The 21,722-nt window shown below is 41.5% G+C and overlaps 1 protein-coding gene across 4 annotated transcripts in view; it reads right to left on the reverse strand.

The window, feature by feature from the left end:
• Window positions 1-21,722, reverse strand: part of crebbpa (CREB binding protein a) — a 41,436-nt gene that overhangs the window by 9,371 nt on the left and 10,343 nt on the right. Inside the window, exons 3-20 of one of the 4 annotated variants that reach the window (XM_039613545.1) lie at window positions 14,048-14,224; window positions 13,586-13,853; window positions 8,551-8,664; window positions 7,005-7,274; window positions 6,791-6,890; window positions 6,459-6,596; window positions 6,236-6,353; window positions 5,887-6,058; window positions 5,424-5,486; window positions 4,518-4,639; window positions 4,143-4,355; window positions 3,510-3,824; window positions 2,955-3,134; window positions 2,361-2,532; window positions 1,829-1,947; window positions 1,452-1,691; window positions 1,026-1,114; window positions 91-171 (exon numbers count right to left, since the gene is read on the reverse strand). In XM_039613545.1, coding sequence (XP_039469479.1) covers window positions 91-171; window positions 1,026-1,114; window positions 1,452-1,691; window positions 1,829-1,947; window positions 2,361-2,532; window positions 2,955-3,134; window positions 3,510-3,824; window positions 4,143-4,355; window positions 4,518-4,639; window positions 5,424-5,486; window positions 5,887-6,058; window positions 6,236-6,353; window positions 6,459-6,596; window positions 6,791-6,890; window positions 7,005-7,274; window positions 8,551-8,664; window positions 13,586-13,853; window positions 14,048-14,224 — 2,951 coding nt within the window. Of the gene's footprint in view, window positions 1-90; window positions 172-1,025; window positions 1,115-1,451; window positions 1,692-1,828; window positions 1,948-2,360; window positions 2,533-2,954; window positions 3,135-3,509; window positions 3,825-4,142; window positions 4,356-4,517; window positions 4,640-5,423; window positions 5,487-5,886; window positions 6,059-6,235; window positions 6,354-6,458; window positions 6,597-6,790; window positions 6,891-7,004; window positions 7,275-8,550; window positions 8,665-13,585; window positions 13,857-14,047; window positions 14,225-21,722 lie in introns of all 4 variants that reach the window. The other 3 variants (XM_039613544.1, XM_039613543.1, XM_031727474.2) reach the window with 3 other exon arrangements.

Here is a 21,722-nt window from a genome sequence, read left to right on the forward strand (position 1 = left end):
CTTGGTGTTGATTTAGTTTCTGTATTTCTATTATAATGAATTTAGTGTCTTAGGATTTTAAGGATTTGCAGAAGCCAATCTTTTACTTACGTCTGTGGTTGTGCAGGATCATCTCCTAACGTCACACTATCCCCCTGGATCTCATTGAAACATTTTTCACAGAAATGATACCTGCAAGAAAAAAAAAAACAAAAATCACATTCAGCACGTTAAACACGATAAAGATACCAGAATACAAGATTATCATTGTATTCAAATATGAGTCATATTGCAAAAGTTGATGTTAAGCTATATGATTGAGTTTCCCCTGGCAAATTGTACAAAATAACACTGGATTTTTATGTAGAGCGGGGATTCCCTGAACTCCTATTGAGAGTGTAAATGGACTGCGCTGCAGGAGTCTCATGCCGTCTCTCTGCTGCTGCTGCGCTGCTCAAAAACGCTGCAGTTCCACAGCTTATACAGGAGGGGGTGCAAGGTACACGGTGTAAAGCAATGTGCTGAATTCTACTGAGAAGAGAAGTCAATGATGGGGAAGGCAGTTTGTGGCCTAAACTAAAGCGTTATATTTTCAGTCATCACGCAACACAGGGGGCAGCGACACTGAATTCACATAGTCCCCTTGACGGATGCCGAGAGAAAAAACAATCAACACATGGCTTGTTTTTGTCTGATGGCCTTTTGGGTGTTTCTTTTAATGTACGATGCTGGAACCTGACAGTTAATAAATGCGAGCAAAACCATTTTGAAGTCTCATACTGTGCCAGGACTTGAAGGGAGAGCCATTAAAACTGTTACTGGTATGACAGCAATCCCACTACAGCTACAGATGAGCAGAACCTGGGCTCACAGGGGATGAGCAACAGTTCAAATGGCTGCAATTTCAGTCCATCAAAACTGCATGCAAATGTGCGATGCAAATGAGATTGCTCGGTGAGATTAAGCATGTTGTCACCCAACATTTGTTTTTTGACCTAGTTGAACAAAAACACACACATGAAGTACATTTATTCATAAAAAGATACCTGTTCTGGTAACTGTAGTATGTGCCTCCAGTAGGTATGGTGCAGAGCTGCTTGCCATAACAACAGAGGGTTTGAGGGGAGAACTCGTACTGTAAACACAAGATGACAAGAAAGGTCAAGAAGGTCCAAATAAAACTGTTCAAGAAAAAGTTGTCAGAAATAGTGAATCTGAAGATTAGAATTTAGAGTTTTGGCTTTGGTTTGGGAAATCTTTGCCAAATTTCAGTCAGTACTCAAAATGTGGGCAGGTAAAACTCGGGCTCATCTTAGTCAAACTTTAATTTAAACCAAGAGCAGAAGCAGAGTTAAACACTACATTTTTAATATAAATAATATCCAAAAAGTTATTTATAGAAGACAAAAAATATTATCCTGAAATAAAACTGCAGGCATTCAATAATCTATTGTCCACCCACTCGATCTCACCTTTCTCCCACAGCAGTAGCCCAGGCCCTGCATGACGGGGTCAATCTCTGACTCAAACACCTCAGCCAGCTTAGAGCAGTACTTGTAGACACGGGATGTTTTGCGGTTGTAGAGCCAGGCATTGTTGAACATCAGCCAGACATCATCCACATATTGCCAGGGCTCCTGGTACTGGCCCGTGTCAAGTTTGCGCTTTATTGTGGACAAGTCTATTGGGTTCTTCACAATGTCAAAGTAATCCTAAAGACAGAAGGAAGAGGAAAGTTTTACACAAATAAAAGTTAAGATTATCTGTTCACACCACAAGTACAAGCAACACTTTTAAACATCTACAAATGCTTTTGTGTTTAAGCAGGCAGCTGTTGTGTGCTACATACCGGGATACCCAAGAGCATTGGGTCTACTGGTTGTCTAAAGGGCAGGGACTCGGGGTCCTGCCTGTACAGACTCTCCAGAGTTGGCATCAGAGCCTGGCGCAACTCCTCGGGTTTAAAAACTGAAAAGTATACAATGGAAAGCCAAGGTAAGGGAAAATTTGGGGTAAAGGTGAAGAGAAAAAAAATGAAACAAGAATGTTTCTGTACTGTACATTTAGTTACTCACAAACTACTTCCTTCTAAATTATAACCAATAGCATAATAATTTTTTCCCACCTTATTAGAGTTCTACAATTTCACTTACATTTCCCAGCCCTTCCGCTCTTTTTATGCTTCTATAAAGCAACATTTATTATTAAAGCTCAAAGTATCTCAAAAGTATCTGGACATTATTCCGCCAGTGGAACTAGTGATTGCATTTTGACTTTATTATTTTATACATTAACAGCAATAACTAAAACTCTCCCTGATTACTCAGTAAACCTCTGTTTTGATCAGTCAGAGTTTATCAATCCCCTGGCTTCAGACTCACTTTTCCGCCGTGACTGAGATGGGGATGAGGTGGTTGTGCTGTTAACTCCACCCTCTTCCTCTTCTTTGGGTTCCGTCTTAATTTCCGGCTTCTTCTCCTCCACCTCCATGGGCTCCGGCTTTTCCTCTGGCTCTTCCTTCTTGACCAACATTGAAGCAGACTCATCTTCAGTCTATAAACATATAGGTAAAAGACATTTCATACCACAATCATGTAAACAATAGTAACAGCCGTCTATTCATGACAGTAATACTCTTTAGAATAATGATTTTCTTGTTTATAACCTCATGTGCTCAATTATTTGTGAATCCCTTGACTTTGTTATTCTAAGCTCTCAAGTTGACCAAATGCTTTATAAGGCATTTTGTAATGCTGACAGCCAAGGACAGCTCACTAGCTTCAACCAGCCAATGGTGTAGGCGGCATGTTGTTTTCTTCATAAAAGAATCCAAAAACAGTGAATCCAAATTAGGTCATGATCTAATGAACAACTATCAGATAAGGTGCCTCTAAATTAAGATGAATTAAAATTATAAACATAAATAAGATTTAGTTTAGGTTTTTACTGTGTTTTAAACTCCAGTCACAGCTCACCTCCATCTTGGGCTCAGTTTTGCCACCACTGGCCTCAAATTCCTGTTGATCATGGTGCGTCTCAGTTTTGACCTCTTGGGTAGGCAGGTCTGCTCCAACATGCTGCGAGTGTAGGTCGGCGCTGGCGGCTGAGGCTGGTGTGGGCACCCGATTATCCAGACTGGCTCCTGGCTGAGACAGCTGAAACCAAAAGAGGAAAAAAAGGACAGGGAAGGACAGAGGCAGAGAGAAAAACAAAAACAAAATACAGTCACGATGTGTTTGCAACAACTTTTTGTTGTTTGTTTGGGGGTTTTTTGTTTTGCATGCAGGGCTCTGAGGCTATGGCACGAATGCATACCTCCTGTATAAATATCATTGCTCCCTTACATTGAGAGGTGTAATATTCACATTGTGATTGGGGGGGCTACAAACAGTGGTGAAAATGAAGTTATTAGACAGAAAAGGTGGATGTGGATGGGATGGTTTGGTACATGGCAGGCAGAGGGATGGGAGTTTGCACGGGAGGGAGGAGGGAGTCAAAAGTGGAGGGCATGCGAAGGGACTCAGTCTCACCGGCGTGGTAGGGGGCTGAGGTGGGGGCTGCGTCTGTGCTGCTGCAGGGAGCTCCGTCTGGGGTTGGGACTGGGTGGGGCAGGGCGGGGTGGCACCCTGGGCTGGGGCTGGGGCAGGGCCAGGGAGGGTGGGGGTAGAGCTGCGGCTGGAGGGCTGGGGGAGCGGCAGGTTAGTGGCCCCCCCAGCCGTAGAGGCAGAGGAGGCAGCAGGCGGAGGCGTGGAGTGCAAGGGGGTTTGGGAGGAGGCTAGCTGTGGGCCCAGCGAGGGGCCAAGTGCATTCATGGGGAGGTTAGCACTCTGCTGCTGTTGCTGCTGCTGGAGAGAGGGACACACATAGAGCAGGCAGACACACACACACACACACACACGATAAGCAGACCAACATACAGTCATAAGGTCAAACAGACGAACACAACATAGCACACAATTTGGGGTTTAGAGAGAACCTTGTGATTGGTAAAAGAACAATTTAAGAGCAATTAGTGTGTTGTATGAATGGTTAAAGTAATTTGAGTTTAGTTCTTCAGCAACTAGTTGCAATTAGCATGATTCTGAACAACTCTACAGAAATCAGCCAATCCAAATCCATTATGGGGCTCAGGTAACTACAGCTCCACCTCCTTCATGTCTCACCTGAGTGACAGCAGCCTGTGCCTGTGGCTGACTCATGCCTGGCACCACTGTGACATTCATCGCACCCGTTGCAGCAACTGGAGCAGATCCTGGAGGAAACTGGTTCTGAGGCAAAAACTGACCCTGGTTGGCAGTCTGACCCACCATGTTTCCTCCGCTGTGTCCAGCGATCATGGCCTGGGCCTGGGGCATCCTAGAGGGAGACATTCCCATCTACGAGGCAGGAAAGAAGATATTACTAGGTGCAGTAATATTATTTATACACTTAAGTTAACTTATGCATTCCTCGAGAGTGTGTAACTGGGTGCCAGCTCATGTTACGTGTCTGCCCCATGCGTGGGTGTGATTTTTGTGGCCCCCGTTTTGCCCCCTTACCGCTGGGACTGAGTTTATGTTCATCTGTTGGGGGTGATTCATGGGTGAGGCAGCTCGGGCTCCCATTGGTGCTTGAGACATCTGGGGATTGGGTAAAGTCATGTGGTTGAACTGGTTGATTCCTGTACAGAGGAGTGAATCAGACATTTTAGAAATTGGCACAAAAAAAATAAGAGTAAAGAAATGTGAGCCAAAGCCAAGCTGGTAGAGAAAGATTTTTCCTGATTTCATTCAACTGTAACATCCCCATTCTTCTTCTTGCCTCTCTTGTCTAAGGCTACGTTCACACTGCAGGTCTTAATGCTCAATTCCGATTTTTTGATCAAATCCGATTTTTTTGTCTGCTTGTTCACACTACAAATAAAATGCGACAGCAAACGTGCTCTAGTGTGAACGATCAAAGCGGCCCGCATGCGCAAAAGAAGACGTCACACACAACTCGCTCTGTTTAGACCCAGAGCAAACAATATTGTTTGACTGATGGCCCTTAATATAAAGACTTCGGACTTTACGTTTCCCAATTTTTGCTTTAAGTTATTTTGTTATTTACAAAATAATGTAGATGAAAAAAAAGACGGATTTAATGCGACATGACCGTTCAAACAGCAGTCGCTTTCTAAAACATCGGATATGTATCGGATTCAGTACCACATACGAAAGTGACCCAGATCGGATTTGAAAATATCGGATTTGTGCCGTTCACACTGTCATACCAAGATCGGATATGGGTCGCATTGGGTCAAAAAAAATCGGATTTGATGCGCTTTCGCCTGCAGTGTGAACGTAGCCTAATGCTCATCATTTCCTGTACCATACTTTTTATGCAGTGTTAGTAATAGTAAGCATGTCTGGCTATTTCACTTTTTGTGCAGGCTCAAACTCCAATATGCATTATTAAAAATGTACCTTGTGAAACCTGCATGCGACTCATGATCTGATTTGGCATGTTGGGAAGAGGAACAGGTCCATCTGGAAAAACAAAACAAAACAACTTGTACAAAGATACTTACTGTTAAAAAAACAACAACAATAACAATTAAAAATAAACTGCAATAAATAAACTGCAACGTCAGAGACAGATACTGCTGTGGGTAGGCTGCTCACTGAGCTCAGCTCATATATCCATTTTCAATTTTAGACTAGGGTGGGGGGGAGCTATTGAAGGTGATTAGACCTGTTAATGCACATATATAACAGGGCAGTATGGATCAAGACTCTGGGCATACAAACATGACTAAAAGTACAATTTGTGATTCTGCCATAAGCCTTTCAAATTTAGACAGGCTGTATATAACCCTAACTGGTAACTAAATCAATTTGAAAACAATGAGATTTTACCCAAAACATGTTCATATAATCTTACACTTACTCTGTGGGCGTGGGCCCAAGGCATTGGGCTGGGCTAGGACTGGTTGCTGGGTTCCCTGGGCAGCCATAGGTGCCTGGTTGATGATCTGTTTCTGAAGCCTTGAACGCCTCTTCTCCTCCAACTCCTTTTGGATTTTGTATATTTTCTCAGCCAAGAAGTGATAGTACTCGTCCTAAAAGGAAGAAGGTTGGAGGGATGGAGAAAGGCAATGTTAAACATTGAGGGAAAAGGCATATTCTGTGAAATTTTGAGCTATGGTAAAAGCCTTTGAAAAGCGTTTGATCTTGAACGTGTCAAGTTGAGCAATTCAAGTCAGTCCCTGCCTGATGCGGTTTTTCAGGATACTTACCCGGCTGTTAGCCGACTCATACATATCACCTTCCACCTTTCTGGCGTAGGCCACTAAGTTCTCCATTCGTCTGTCCTTCAAAGCTGCCGGATCAGGGGTAGGGAATATGGCTTGTACTCTGTCGCAGGAAAACACAAGATAAGCAAATATAGCCTTGAAAAACAAAATCAAAAGGTGACTAACAGGTAACAGTTGGCTCTCTCCAGCAGAGGTATACACTTACAGTTTGTGTACGAGGTGATTGCGCAAGTCCTGAGTGACGTGCTCATGCCAGGCTTTCCTGGAGCCTGTGGCAGAGACAGGTGCTGCTGTGGGTAGGCTGCTCATTGAGCCCACAGCTGACCCGTCTGACAGCAGCTGACTGTAGATGCAAATGGAGAAAATTTAGAAATCACACAGCCATGAATATCTATTCCTATGGTTACTCAATTTTAAAACTAAAAAAAAAATTATAATTTAAAAAGAAACCCTAAAAAACCCCCCAAACAAACAGGCCAACAAGAACTTTTAATAGATGCAATGTAATTATTGTTATTATACTTGACAGAGACTAACTTGTTAGTGTTGAGTGTATTGGGAAGGGAGTCTGTGTGCAGGTTTGTCTGTTCTGAAGTGGGCACACCCATTGCTGCATTTCCAAGAGCCATCTGGTTACCTGTGAATACAGAATACAGTGAGCAAACGGCACTCCCTTGATTTAAAAATCAAACTCAGTGAATAAAATATGGCTATGAACTGTCGTTTTTTTAAGCATAAAAAATTAATTTACCAAGTGCACTGATGGGTCTCATCTGCTGTGGAAGTTGTTGTTGAGCCTGGGTGTTTGGTGCACCTGCTGTCTGTCCTGCGCCTGGAGCCTGCTGGGTTGGAGCCTGTCCAGTGGCCTGACTGCTGTAGGGCAGCCCAAGTGCCGCATAAGCTCTCTGCATTGAGCTGGGGTCTATGGGGGCTGAGGTACTAATGGTGGGAGTACTAGGCTGGCCCACGCCTACAGAGGACATGGAGTTCTGGAGGCCCGTATTCGGGGAGCTTAGCATGGCTGGGGAGGGATATCAAAAAGTCAGCCCACAACATCCACATGACATCATAGTGTTTTATATTGGCAACAACCTGCAACCTGCCTCTTACACCAATACTGCAACAAGATGAGTCTGTACACAAAATGCACATGTGGATACTACGAGCCAACTGACAAAGATATGAATAGAAACATTTTTGGAATATAGAATTAATTCAAATGCAGTAGCCTTTTTAAAAAGAATACTTCAACAGATAAAAACAAAAACACACATACATCTGCATGCTTTGACTTCGAGCAAGATTAAGTCACAACACGGCAGCATGATACAATCAGAACATTAGTGTAAGGCTAAATGCTTTAAAAAGCCGGGGACTGAATAAATGTATAAATCCCTTTAAGGGGAAGAGTATTAGCATATTTTTCCGGGTTCAGGTGTTGGTTGGGCTAAAAGAACAAAAAAACGTCTCTTAGTAAGTGCAAAGACTCGAATCAAATGAGGCAGAACAAAGAAAAACTACACCATTTGCATTGGCAGGAGCACAAGCCTCAACATCATGTTCTTTAACATGCAAGCCAAACTGGGGAAGACTAAGACTAAAATGCTTTAAGTGTTGAAATATGAGGTGCCAAAATAAAATAAAATAAATCCAAGTAATCTAGGCAGAAGAATGAGATGATAGGACCTAAAATACAGCAAACCAGCCGGATGATAGCAGGTACATGAGAGAATCAACACTAAACAGGAACAACAGAAGCTTCCAGTATGTGTTGGAAAGAGCGTCAAACTCAGCTCTGTTCTGGTAGAGAGAAGAAGTAAATAACCCAACAGCCAATTGCTCTGTCGGACTCCATGAGCACACGCTCTCTGTATCCTCTCTCACCCTCGATCACACTGCTATACCTCCTGTGTGTCAGATTACAAGCCCAGCAGGACTACACTCTTATTCGCTGAGTGCTTTTAGTCATCACGGAGAAGCAAAGGCCTAGAAATAAATAGCCCGACTGACTCTGAATGCCAAGATATACATAATTCTAACACACACTCTCCTGACTTTCGAAAGCAAGCCTTTCTAAAAATGCCACTACTGTGACCATTAGAGCTCAATATACCAATCCTGTAATGACTGAGATACAAATTGAGGCCGTTGAAAGAAAGCTCACCAGGATTCAGTATCTTGCTTACCAAGAACAATTTCTGAAAACAATTTCAGCCTAGTTTTGGATTTCTGCGGATATAAGTGGCCTGACAATGCTTAGGCGATGGTGGGCCAGAGATCGCTACTTAGCTACTTACGCTGTTGGGTGCGCTTGTCGCTGGCATTCTTCAGCGGCAGGCAGACGGGACAGTCGTGTCGAGTGCAATTTTTCCAGTGGGAGATGATCTGTCTGGACGACGCACAGTGAGCCACTGCAAGAAGAGGGGAAGAGAGAGGAACAAGGTTGAAAATTGTGATACCATCTGTCATATTTGGTCACATCCAACCTGACTAACTTGAACTCATTATGGTTGTTGCATTTATTCCAGTAAGACGACATTAAATTAAATTTCATTTTATTCCACACTAGTCAACCTGTAACCAACATCGCTTCTTCCCTCCTCCTTTTTTATGTTTACCAAGAATACCCAGCTGCAGATTTACTTCATCTGAACAACATCTATCACAGACAAGGCACTTGTGGTAGATTACATCACTTCAAAAGACCCAGGCTGAACAATTCAAACCGGACGTTCTTGATGGATCTTTGATTTAACATATGATTCACAGTTGTTAGTGGGTTCTGTAATGTACTGGCTAATTGCCCATCTAACCTCAAGCTTGCCTCTTTTGGCAAAGTTTTTTTTTCCTCAAACTGCATAACAACTGGTCATAAGAAAATTCTACACAGAACGCTAACACACAAAAACTTGCTACACCACTCTTGTTTACTTGTCCTCTGAGAAAAAAGAAAAGAAAATTACAACATACTGACACAGTAAATGAGAGACACTGGAGAACAGTCCAAAAAGTTAGCTCACCATTTCAGCCCACTGCAGTAATTTTCCCTCTTGAAAGGCTGCCGGTTGAGCCTAGTGGAGAGGGGACCTACACTGCATTTCCTAATGGGAAACTGAACAAACCGGGGTACTTCATTTCATCTCTGGCCAGGCTAATGTAGTAAGAGCTAATCTGACAAGAAATCACAACCTGGCGCTTGCTTGCTCCTTGGCACTAAGTAAATGCTGGTCCACATTAAACTGCTACATGGATTCAAGGGCTAGGCAGAAATTAACATAATTATGTTTTATTATTTTTGTAAGAAAGCCAAAAGAGCTGGCAACGACTCAAAGTACTGCTATCATACTGGTATCTTTTTATAAATTCAGTATGCAAAGAAAAGCTCTCATATTTAAGTCCACTGCCAATCCAAGCACGACTCACACTGCTCACACTATAGACTCTGGGGTTTCTCACTTGAAAATAAACGGAGCCAACAGACATCAGATAAATCTAAAACGTTAGTGATAACTGTGTGTCGGGGAACAAAATCTCACTACACAGTTATTTCAGTGGTGCTGAGAGGCAAGGATCCAAACCAAGAGGAAATGAGCTGGTATGGAGAGAGCAGACACAGACTCCTTTACACTTAACACACCTTGGCCTCTTGTGTGTTTGGCTTGCAATTGAACTTGAGCATTCAAGCCCAAAAGCTGTGCAAAGGACGCAGAGCCAAATTTAAATGAGAGTAGCTTTGGGGGAATTTTTCATGGTAGGAATGCTGGGGGTGACACAGAAAGGAGCAGACAGAAACAAACAAGGAAAAATTCACCAACAGAGTGAAATCAACTTGTGGAAGGAGCAGGAGCAGACTTAGTCACAAACAACGATAAGTGTGGGAGTTTCCCTTGTGCAAAGTCTGGTTAAGATAAATAGACCTACAGCAACCATCAAACTTGCATATGATAAAAATGGACTTAAATTGGACTTAAAAACTAATATATCATCTATGAATAACAAAAAGCTCATCATTAAACACAATAGAGATATATGAAAATAATTATGAAGATATATTGAGTTAGATGTTTTTACTGTTTGTTCCTTTGTGTTGCAGATTTGCTAAAATTGATGAAGCTGACACGTCCATTAGTTTACCTCAAATAACCTAATCACAAAATATACATTTCAAACATACACTTAAGCCCAAAATTATTCATACCCCTGGCAAATTTTGACTTAAAGTTACTTTTATTCAACTAGCAAGTTATTTTTTGACTGGAAATGACACAGGCGTCTCACACAAAGATAATAAGATGATGTACAAGACGCATCATTGTGGAAAAAAATATTTCTCAGCTTTTATTTACATTTGAGCAAAAAGTATCATGTCCAGAATTATTCATACCCTTTACAAACTGTCACAGTCTCTGGGAAAATCCAAAGTTCCATACCATTCCAAATAGTCAAAGCTGTTCTAAAGCATCCCAATTACCCTGATTAATTGGAAATAGCTGTTTTGATCAACTCAACAGGTGAAAAACAGCAGCTCTCTGCAGGTGGTCTGTGGACAGTCATGGCTAAGACAAAGGAACTCAGTGAGGACCTGCAGCTGTGCATTGTGGCTGCTCACAAGTGAGGAATGGGCTACAAGGCCATATCCAAATGTTTTCAAGTTCCAGTGGCCACAGTGCAAAGTATTATTAAAAATACAAGATGTTCCGCACTGTGGAAAATCTCAGAGGACGTTGTCGGAAGCCAAAAGTGACACCTGTGCTGGCCAGGAGAATAGTGAGAGAGGTGAAAAAGAATCCAAGGATCACCACCAAGGCCATTCTGGTGAATCTGGGCTCTGCTGGTGGCAATGTCTCAAGCCAGACAGTCCAACGGACACTGTTGGGTTCAGGGATGCAGACCAAGGAAAACGCCTCTTCTCCAGGCACTTCTAAGGCATGCAAAAGCTCATTTGGCCTTTGCAAATGCTCATCTGGACAAAGAAGAAGGTTTCTGGTCTTCAGTGTTATGGTCAGATGAAACAAAAATTGAATTATTTGGTCACAATGATGTTAGCATCATTGTGATCATTTGGCATAAAAATGGAGAAGCCTTCAACCCAAAGAACACCATCCCCACTGTCAAATATGGTGGTGGGAACCTAATGCTTTGGGGTGTTTTTAGCCAATGGACCAGGGAACCTAATCACAGTAAACAGCACCATGAAAAAGAGCAATACATGAAGATTCTCAACAACAACATCAGGCAGTCTGCAGAAAAACTTGGCCTTGGGAACCAGTGGACATTTTAGCACGACAATAACCCAAAACATACAGCAAACGTGGTGAAGAAATGGTTAGCAGACAACACCAGTAAAGTTTTGCAGTGGCCTAGCCAGAGTCCTGACTTGAATCCAATTGAGAATCTGTGGAGGGAGCTAAAGATCAGGGTGATGGCAAGAAGACCCTCCAACCTGAAAGATTTGGAGCTCATTGCTAAAGATGAATGGGCAAAAATGCCTGTGGAGACATGCAGAAAGCTGGTCTGCAATTATAGGAAGCGTTTGATTGCTGTAATAGCCAATAAAGTCTTTTTTCTATTGATTATTGAGAAGGGTATGAATAATTCTGGACATGATACTTTTTGCTAAAATATAAATAAAACCTGAGAAATATTTTTTTCCACAATGATGCCTCTTGTACATTGTCTTATTATCTTTGGGGAGACACCTGTGTCATTTCTGCTCAAAAAAGAACTTACATATTGAACAAAAGTAACTTTAAGTCAAAATTTGTCAGGGGTATGAATAATTATGGGCTTAACTGTATATAGAATAAAGAGGAAAAACCCTAAACTGTAGGCGATTGTGGAATTTTTAAAACTCTAAAGTACCCGAGGCAAAAGGGGACAGGGTTGAGAAACTCAATTTTATGTTCATGATCCAACAAATAGAGAGGACAAAAAACAAAACATCAAGTTCAGTGTATCTCTTTACAAAGGATGGAGAGGCATGAACCATAAAACCTTTGGGTGTCTCTAGAAGCACACTAGCTTCAAAAACCATGAGATGCATGAAGGCAGGAATTTCTGAATTTGGACAAAACAAGAACGGCTTTGGTAACCAAAAAACCCACTTGTACCTTTCCATTCACCTTTCAGCACAACAATAACCCAAAGCATACTGCCAAGATGCAGCTGGAGTAGCTTTGGGACAATTCTGTGAGTGTTCTTGGTTTAACTGCCAAGATCAAGGTGCACAGAGCTTGTGGAAACTTGGCCAAGAAGGAGGTTCAAAGAAGCAGTTCCTGCCAAAGGGGCTCCTACATGGAGATTTATACATCTGAAGATGTTTGTGAATGAAATCCAATGGAAAATTTATTCCATGAATCAAATCGCTGTTTCAGGATGATGACAAAAAGGCATACTTCTACCAAAAATAGCAACACAGATGGCCACAATATGAGAATAAATGAAAAGAAAGCTGCTGCTAAAAAAACCATCCCAAATGCATCCTCAAATGTCAGCAGTTTTCTTCTAGAGGCAGCTACTGATCAGCTTTGTGTGTAAAATAAGTAGAATTATCACTGTGTTTGTACATTCTCCCCGGGTACCCTGGCTTCCTCCCACAGTCCAAAGACATGCAATTTGTGAGGTTAGGTTAATTAATGATTCTAAATTGCCCATATGTGTGAATGTGAGTGTGAATCGATTGTCTCTATGCGTTAGCCCTGTGACAAATTGGCGACCTGTCCAGGGTGTAGCCTGTCTCTCGCCTTATGATGCCTGGGATAGTCAAGAAATATAATCAAGAAACTATTTTACCATCTGAAATGGTAACACAGCAACTGAATCTACAAATTCAGCTGTCAACACAACACCACCTGAATTAAATAAACCTTAGATTCAGTTACCAATATTGAATCTTAGCAAAGAAATCTCACCCAGTGCAGATTCTTTCCCTGGGGAAAGTCCAGTCTATGTAGCTCAAAATCCTGTGTCTCAAAAAAGTGATGTTATGATGTTTTAATTTCTAGCTTGTATGTCATTTGTTTTACTACTCTTATGGGTAGGAGGGGTAAAAACAAGTTAATACCAAATAGATAAAGTTATAGATAAAATAGACCATCTTTTTTGTGGTTAAGGGCAGTAGAGGCCTTGAGAAATGCAAAATAAACAAATAAAATAAAAAATGTTTTGTTAAAAGTAGCTTGAAAAAGCTGCGGGTGTTTACTAAGAGCTAAGCTATTTTTGTTCTGACCCTTTAATGTCTCAATCAGTGTAAAAAGGGGTCGACTTCCATGAACTGTCCATCTGGAAATTATCGTTCATTTCCTTCACTTCATTTCAAATGCTTCTACTCACCCTGGCAGGATTTGCCAGCCTGGCAGTGCGTCATGTGATTAAGGACGTTCTTCATAGTGCGGCAGTGAGGCAGGGCGCAGGCCCTCACTTCCCCATTAGCCTGTTCTCGTCGCTGGCACTTGTGTGCGTGGAGCAGCAGGACCAGCTGCTGCTGGATCAGCTTGCGCTTCTCAGGGTCGGCTGTGGGGCCTGCCGAAGGCACTGCCACACCTCCGCCGCCGGCCAGCGGGAGCATCGCTGCCTGCTGCTGAGGCGGCTGCTGCTGGAGCTGCTGCACGGATGAAACAGGCAGACAAATGTCAAAGTTGTGATGAGTTAAAAATATCAGCAATTCAACAGTGTGACTCAGAGATGGTCCCAAAAAGGAGATCATTTATTTGTAAGTGGTATTTATAAAGAAAAAACAAGAAAAATAAATGTTTTGTGTACAGTAATATCTGAATGTGTCTAAAAAGTACTGACCATGTTTGGCACGCTAGTAACAGCAGCTCCTTTGAGCTCATTAGGGAAGGGTGGCAGGCTGTTGGCAAGGGCAGACTTGTTCTGGAGCTGCTGCTGAGGGTTTAGCTGCTGGCCAGGTCCTGTAGCTCCCTGACCATAGGACTGCGCCCCGAACGGACCATTACTACCCAGGCCCATCTGAAAATATGGACAAATGACCAATAAGTCAGCAGTAATCGAGCAGTGTTGTTAGCTGCGGGGAAAAAAAACAAACAAACAAAAACGCTTACAGTCCAGAATCCTGAAGGGATGGACTCAGATTGATTAAAGCATTCACAAGTTTAAAACATTTGATTTGATGTGGTTAAATGTTTACCTGAGGGATTATGTTAGCTCCTCATTTACAGCCTTAACATGCCAAAAAAAGGTTCTGCCTCAATTTCAATGCCAATTTGTCATTACAAGACCCCCTCTGCCAAGACAAGCACTTGCGTAGCTGCGCCAGGATAATTGTGCCTGGTCCTGTTCTAAGCAGCACAGTGATGCTCTGGCATCCTGTCAACTCAGCATGACACAAGCTATTGCCAGGAAAGACTTCTTGACTACAGAGTCATTTTTCTTCCTGCTCCCTTCTTTTCTTAAGCTAGTTAGTAGACATGGCACAACTGAAAACGTTACTAACAATGCAGCAATTAACATGAGTCACCAGAAAAATGCTTTTCTACTCTGGCTTTTTTCTTTAATTAGCCATTTCAACAGGTAATTAATCATATATTATGTTCTCAAGATCCTTTTGGGTTGTAAGAGAAATTGTTACGAAGTTTTATTAAGAAAAGCTTGTATAACAACAAATATGCACAAATTGTCAGGAACACAATTTATGTTAAGAGATTATGACCCAGTTTTGCAGTCTCACATATGCGACTCTTATCACATATGTGGGTGGAGTTGTGCACCTGTTATTTACTCTGGAGGTGTTCCTGTCAACTAATTTCCCAGTTGATTAAACAACAACAAAATTTAAAAATAATTCACTAAATAATAATAACTAAAACAAAACAATGCCACAGTCTAAAGGGCATAGTTAAGCACCATTTGAAATTGGAAATGTGTGGCATCAAACACACAATTTCACATCAGTGTGGCCAATGGCAGCTTGTGTTAATGGCAGCTTGTGTTAACGCCAACCTATTTCACCTGCAGGTTAACATCCACACACCCTTGGAGAAGGTGGTTACGTGCCACTTTAACTCCGCAAACAGTCATTCCTCTTCCAAGTTTGCACAGGTTTTTAAGCACAGACAGTATAAAAGATGGACACTGCCGCTGTGACGCCACCCATTGGTTTTGGACTCTACACTCTCAACTTTTGATTTGATACGGCATATTTGTTTTTCACGCCCAAATGTACCATATATCATACAACAAGCCATAATTTTAAGCAGATGATCCATTAAAAATTCTCCAAATGCTAGTAATAGCTCCAGCTTTCTATTTGGGACACCCATCCAACAATGCAGCCAACTCCACTATCCAAGCATTTGAGTTGCACAAAAAGTTCAGCTGACTCAGAGCCGTTAGGAGGAAGAAAACCCTTCATAGACGCCAAAACTTAGTTTGTACCAGGCTGTAAATACACTTTTTAATGCTGTAATATTGTGTATTTTAACATAGGAGTCTATGGGAGTTACCTTGCTTTTGGAGCCAGTCTCAAATGGTTACAAGAGAAACTGCAGTTTTTGACACTTCCAGACTGCCATTATTTTTCAGCTCCAGAGATTGCGCTGTGGTTTTTAAGATTGTCTCACATTCCTTGTTTACAACTTCCCGTCACAGAGACAGAGGTGCTGCCATTTACTGTCTGTGTATCATCTTAAAAGGCATCCAAACATTCTGGTTACAGCAACCAGAATGTTAATGACATTAAGCAACTTCAATGGGCACAAAAATTTTGAATCAAATCAACTGCAACCATCATTGTATAGTTATAAAATACAAATAAGGGATTTAATAAACATGTTCTTCTGGTGCACAGAAGCAGGCAGCAAAGTTCAAACAACTACTGGTCTAATTGTGGGCTGCAGCTATCAATTATTTTAGTAATCGAGTAATCTACTGATTAGTCCTCCGATTAATCGAGTAATTGGATAAGAGATAAAGTGGTTTCCATTTTAGAAATTGCAATGTTGTAAGTTTAACTGCCTATAACTAGGGATGGGTACCGGTGTCCGGTGCCATGATGGCACCGGTTCTGACATAAACGGTAGTAACCAGACCGAAAAGCAGCGCACATTTCGGCGCTTTATTTCGGTGCTTTTTTTTTTTTTTTCCTGAGCCAATTCTAGCCAATCCTTTTACGTTTCCGAGGATAGCAGGCGGGGCCAGGTACGTACGTTCTTTTAGAGCAGAGATACAGATTAAAAACTGCCCAAGGCGAAGCGGTCAAAAGTCTGGCTGTACTTCGCAGCAAAAGATGCAAACTCAGCTGCCTGCAACAAGTGCTTTAAGCTGATACTGTGATACTGTCAAAGGAGGTAACACCTCAAATCTGATGAAACACCTGGCAACGCGTAGCGTTTTTTTTAAAAGCCGAGAAATGCGCCGTATTTCATAGCTTGCTGCGAGACCTCACACCGTGCACATCTACTGTGGGTGTGGTGCCTGTTATCGGACCCGGAGTTAGCAACATCCCCCAAAAACCCGAAGAGTAGAGTCCTGGCCCCTAGCCCTGTCAGCGTAGCAGAAATGATGACGGATGATGATGGCAGCAGCAGCCATTCTTCTCTGCGTGAGTAGCTTAATGTTGTTCATGTGTAATTTACGTTGAGTAGGCTAACCACGTTATTACATTAATGCATGTAAGGTGAACTAGCAAACACCGTCGTAGTTACATGCGGCTGTCTTCTTGTGTGATGGCAGATACTCCCTTCACCCTGGCCAAAAAGGCTAAAATGACCAAAGAAAAAGTGGAAAACAGTTAAACATGAGAGGTTTTTGGACAAAGTTTGTGTTTTTTCCATTGTTTAAGCACTGCCTCCAGCCAAGAGTGATACCATATATGCCCTATAGCTGAAGAAAAGGCTTACATTGTTATCTTTTTACAAAAAAACAGCTAAACATGAGAGGTTTTTGGACCAATTTTGTGTTCTCCATTCTTTAAGCACCGGTTTGAGCACCGTTTAAGCACCGGCACCGTTTCAAAAGTACCGGTTTGGCACCGGTATCGGATAAAACCTAAACGATACCCATCCCTACATATAACATCTGTCAGAATAAAACCCTGAAAAAAAAAAAAACCCCTTTGATTGTATTTACATGCCATATTAAATTAAGTTTTTTAAAGAAAACAGTCTTGAATGCAAAAATATATAAACACTCAAGTTCTCTCTGGCAGAGTTTTATCTCCTGGATGAGGCAGATTTGTTGTGTGTCCATGTTTATGGGTGCATGCTGGTCTATGTGTGAAGAAGTCAAGCGAAAAGTGAATTTGCATCTGTAAGCCTTTAAAGGAGAATGTGGTGGCTGCAATGAAGAAAAGTGAGCATATCAGCATTCTGAAGTTTGTCCTGCGCTCTGACGCAAAGTTTCTGTGCTGCTGAAAACAGATGTATAATGGTTTAGATGTTAATTAATATTAATAATAATTCAGTGTCCAGAGCTTTACTGGTCCGTGTCCATTTTTTTGGGCTTGTGAAAAATGCCTTTTTATGTTTTTACATATTATTACAATTTAATGAACACAATATCTTTGATTACTTCACTTTTAATCTGAAAAATGTTCCCAAAGCTTTTAAATTAATCTGGTCCAGTACACCACATGCCCCCCCCCCCATCTTTTCCCCCCTCCCATTAAATATTTTAATGGTGAGTACATCTTCGCGGTATGTAAACAGACTCCAGTTCCACATTAAACTGTGCCAGTGTCATCATCACTGCTGTTGTGTTATTGGTTTTTGTTTAAAATTGGGGGCTGTGTGGGCTTAATGTTGTCATAAATACGTTTCTATTGCAGGTCTGTTTTCCGTCACAAATGTGGGCAAAATAACTCAAAGCCACGTGTTAAACGGCGCATCGAAGCAAAGAATGTTTATCGAGAATTTTTTATTATCGGATTACTCGAATCGTTGCAGCTCTAGTGCATTCACAACTTAATCTACTTGAATGGGCTAGATAAACCAAACAGCTGTCAGCAGAGCCTTAAACAGAGAGCACAGCAAACCAAATCAGCACTCCAATACAGCAGCCATGACTGTCATAAGTTTCAAAGTTTGACTGAAGGGTTTATAAAAATCCAACTACATCCAAACCAAAAAAAGCGCTCACGCTCAAGAAGTCTGAGTGCATACATTAAGATGTGTGCCGCTGGAGGGAATAAAATCCTTGTTAGTGCCTTGCATTATACACTGATTAACTTGCTGCTGCTCTCTCATCTAGAGAGCTGCTGGGAGACCAGACCAGACTCTGCCATGCCAGGCCAGGCTGTATCCCCCTCAGGCTGTTGACACCGCTCCAACAGACCAGATAAAAAAGACCCAGCTGAGACGACCAGACACTGGCAGGCTTTCAACACAGCTGAGCAGACGGACACACACCCACACCCACCCCCTTCGTTTCACTCTCTCCATTCAGTCCCCCGCTCTCTGACACACTCCACACATCGACAGGCAGGACAGTTGCCAACTATCATCTCACCGCGTTGCTGCCAGGCGAGACTGTTCAGCTGAGCTGGCCTCCCTCCTTCATCCCAAGTGTACTCCGCCTCTGTCATTTCAACTTATTAAGTGGTTTACAATACCTGTCTTTCTCTGCATCACTGAAATGGTAAGCAGCCACCCAATAAGCCGGAGAAGGCTGGGCGAGTGCTCATGCGTATACAGTAACAAAAGGAGCATGTGGCGGTAAGGAGCTCTCACCAACACAAATGGCCAGAAAGATTTACAACCTGCGATTAAAGGACAATAGAGGAAGCCGCACACAAAGAATGGGTCTGGTGGTTTTCTCCTTCAGAGCAGTTGGTGACATGATAATCACAGAGGACCAGCTGAGCCTAAAACATGCACACGGACAAGGTTTCTCCTGGCTCAGAACGGGCCTCGAGTGGGTGACTACGCATGGCCATAAATGCAACCAGTCCACAATGAGTCTGTGTTGTGTTATCTTAAAGGAAACTATACATTTAGTTGTTAATAATTACTATAAGTAAAGAGATTAAACACAAACCCTATACGATTAGACACGCTGAGCTATGATTCATATTTGGCCATAAGTCATGGGGTAAAAATAAGGTTTTCTTTCTTTTTCTTTTTTTTTAAATTAAAAAGTTAGACCTAACACTCCGCATTGTCAACAAAAACTTTCAATTTTTTTTTACCAAGTAGGGTTTTGTAGTTTGACTTAAAGTGAACTGGCCCATAATTTAATTATGAGGGGCAGCTAGAACCAGTTTGTATGACTTATTATGACCAACAACCACCCCAAGTTTGTGTGTTATATTTAAACCTGCAGAACATCTGTGTAGACCGCTCAGGTGTAGCTCCTGTTTTCCCCTTCCAGAAAGTTGGCATTTGAAAAATGAAGCCGTTAACTGTGTAACCTCAGCTCTTGACCTGAGGGCTACAAACTGTCAGTGTAGCTGCTAACGGGAAGCTTCAGCAAGCTTCATCTGTATTCTCATGCAAAATAATGATTCAGAACAAAACTATGAAATCAAAAATCATTCTAGGCTTTTTTTTTAAACATGTGAATAGTGACTCTGTCAGAACACTTTGGTTATAAAACTGGGATATGTTAAACAGGTTGCAAAACAGCTTGCAAGCAATGCCCGGTTTACATTAGTCTCAATTGCAATCATTTAGGTGCTTTTGATTTTTCTTGGCCTTAAGTGGCTGTGGGAGGCACCAAAATGTGTGCAGGAAAAAATCCCAGACAGAGGCACACACACAAAAAAGGGGCCTGTTTCTGTAAATGCTGACAGCCCCGTCGCTGTTACTTCGACATCAGCTTTTAATTGTTTCTGTGGTTAAATCGTGTCTACAGACGCTGGGAATGACTCGACACACACATTCACTATCTCAGTAAGTCTCTTCTCAGGAGACTGGAGCTTCTGTGTATGTGTGTTGTGGTTAAGAACAAATTTGGTGTCTTGGCTTCGACACAGCCAGTTAAATAGATGGCTTCCTAGTGATTTCCTGCAAAACCACATTGGTGACAAGTGTACGTGTAAGCCGCAAATGACACAATAAACTCTCGCATAGACACACACACATAATTATGCATCCCTAGACTAATCTTAACAACAACTGAACAGTTGACAGCAGCGTACCAGTTCCCTGCCAACAGTGGAGTATGCATTTTTTGAGTGCTTAGAACGCTATAAACAAGTGGACTGGAAGAAAGAACTGTTTAGATGAACCATAGACATGACTAGCGAAGTGTAGATACAGATGCACTCATGCCTACCTTCATCACACATATCCCAAAAAGCAATTTGGAGTGTGTGTTGAGGAGGGGCTTCAATTAAGCTCCTAATCAATGATAACAAAAGCTTTGGTGTGTTGCTATACTGAATGTAAAAAAGTCATTTGAGATGATGTAAGTAAGGCATGTAATGTATCTCCATCTCATTACACAGCCAATTTAAAGCTATATAAAGCTAAGCTCTAGTCATTTTTTCAGATGTACAAAAAGCATTTCAAAATAACTCCGTCTATGCAAACCAAACCGTGTCCTACATAATTTGAGAATAACTGCGAGCTGCTAATTCCATGAGTCTAGATTTGTAACTTTGCCATTTATGAGAAGTTGCTACACAAAGCAAAGTTAAACAACATTTATAATGAGGTTGGGCAATAAGGAAAATGTAAGATGTCTTCTATTAAAAATCAACTGAAATAAAATGCAATACAAATATATAATTACATAGACCTCATTTAATGCTAGTTCCTTTTCAGTAAGGAGCTGCCGCAAATTTTAGGAAATTTGAACGATTCTCCATATTTTACAAGATAAATTGTGAATGAGATTCTAAAAATAAAAATCACCCTAATTTGCACTGACAGGTCAAACGGATAACCATCAAAAATATTTAAAAAAAAAGGAGTTAAAGTTAAAAAAAAAAAAGCAGCAATTTCAATTCAATTTAGTTGAAGGTGTTTCAGAGGAGTTTTTAATGTGATTTATATTTCTATCCACTGAAAAGATTATTAATGAAAATCAACAGCATAGACCTTAAGTATGTGCCAAACAATTTGAAGAAGAGAAAGACACAAACACATAAAATGCTTTAAAACAGATGTTTTCTGAGGTAGCAGAACATTTACCATGGTTTTGTGGTGGATCTTTAAAGACATGCCATATATTTAGGGAGAAACAAAACCTTTGTTTGTTTACAACATAAACTTCATAGAGCAGTTTTCATTTCTGCTGTGTCACTGTAGTAAAAAAAAATAAAAAAATCCTTGAGCACAGTTTTAAAGCTCCACAAGGTGATCACATAAAAGGTTGTTTCTGTCCAATGATGTTGCTTTCACACCCAAATAAGGGCGAACATTTGTGCATAGTAATCCTATCCAGGCTCAACAAATCCCACCTGCACATAGCTTTAAAAAGGGGGGGGGGGGGGGGCTAAAAATAATTTTACTGGCTTAAATGTTAGCGTCAATTAATCAAGGATCACAGCATGCACTGGGGCCAGAAT

The sequence above is a fragment of the Oreochromis aureus genome, linkage group 6, assembly GCF_013358895.1.
Source record: "Oreochromis aureus strain Israel breed Guangdong linkage group 6, ZZ_aureus, whole genome shotgun sequence".
NCBI classification, from domain to species: domain Eukaryota; kingdom Metazoa; phylum Chordata; class Actinopteri; order Cichliformes; family Cichlidae; genus Oreochromis; species Oreochromis aureus.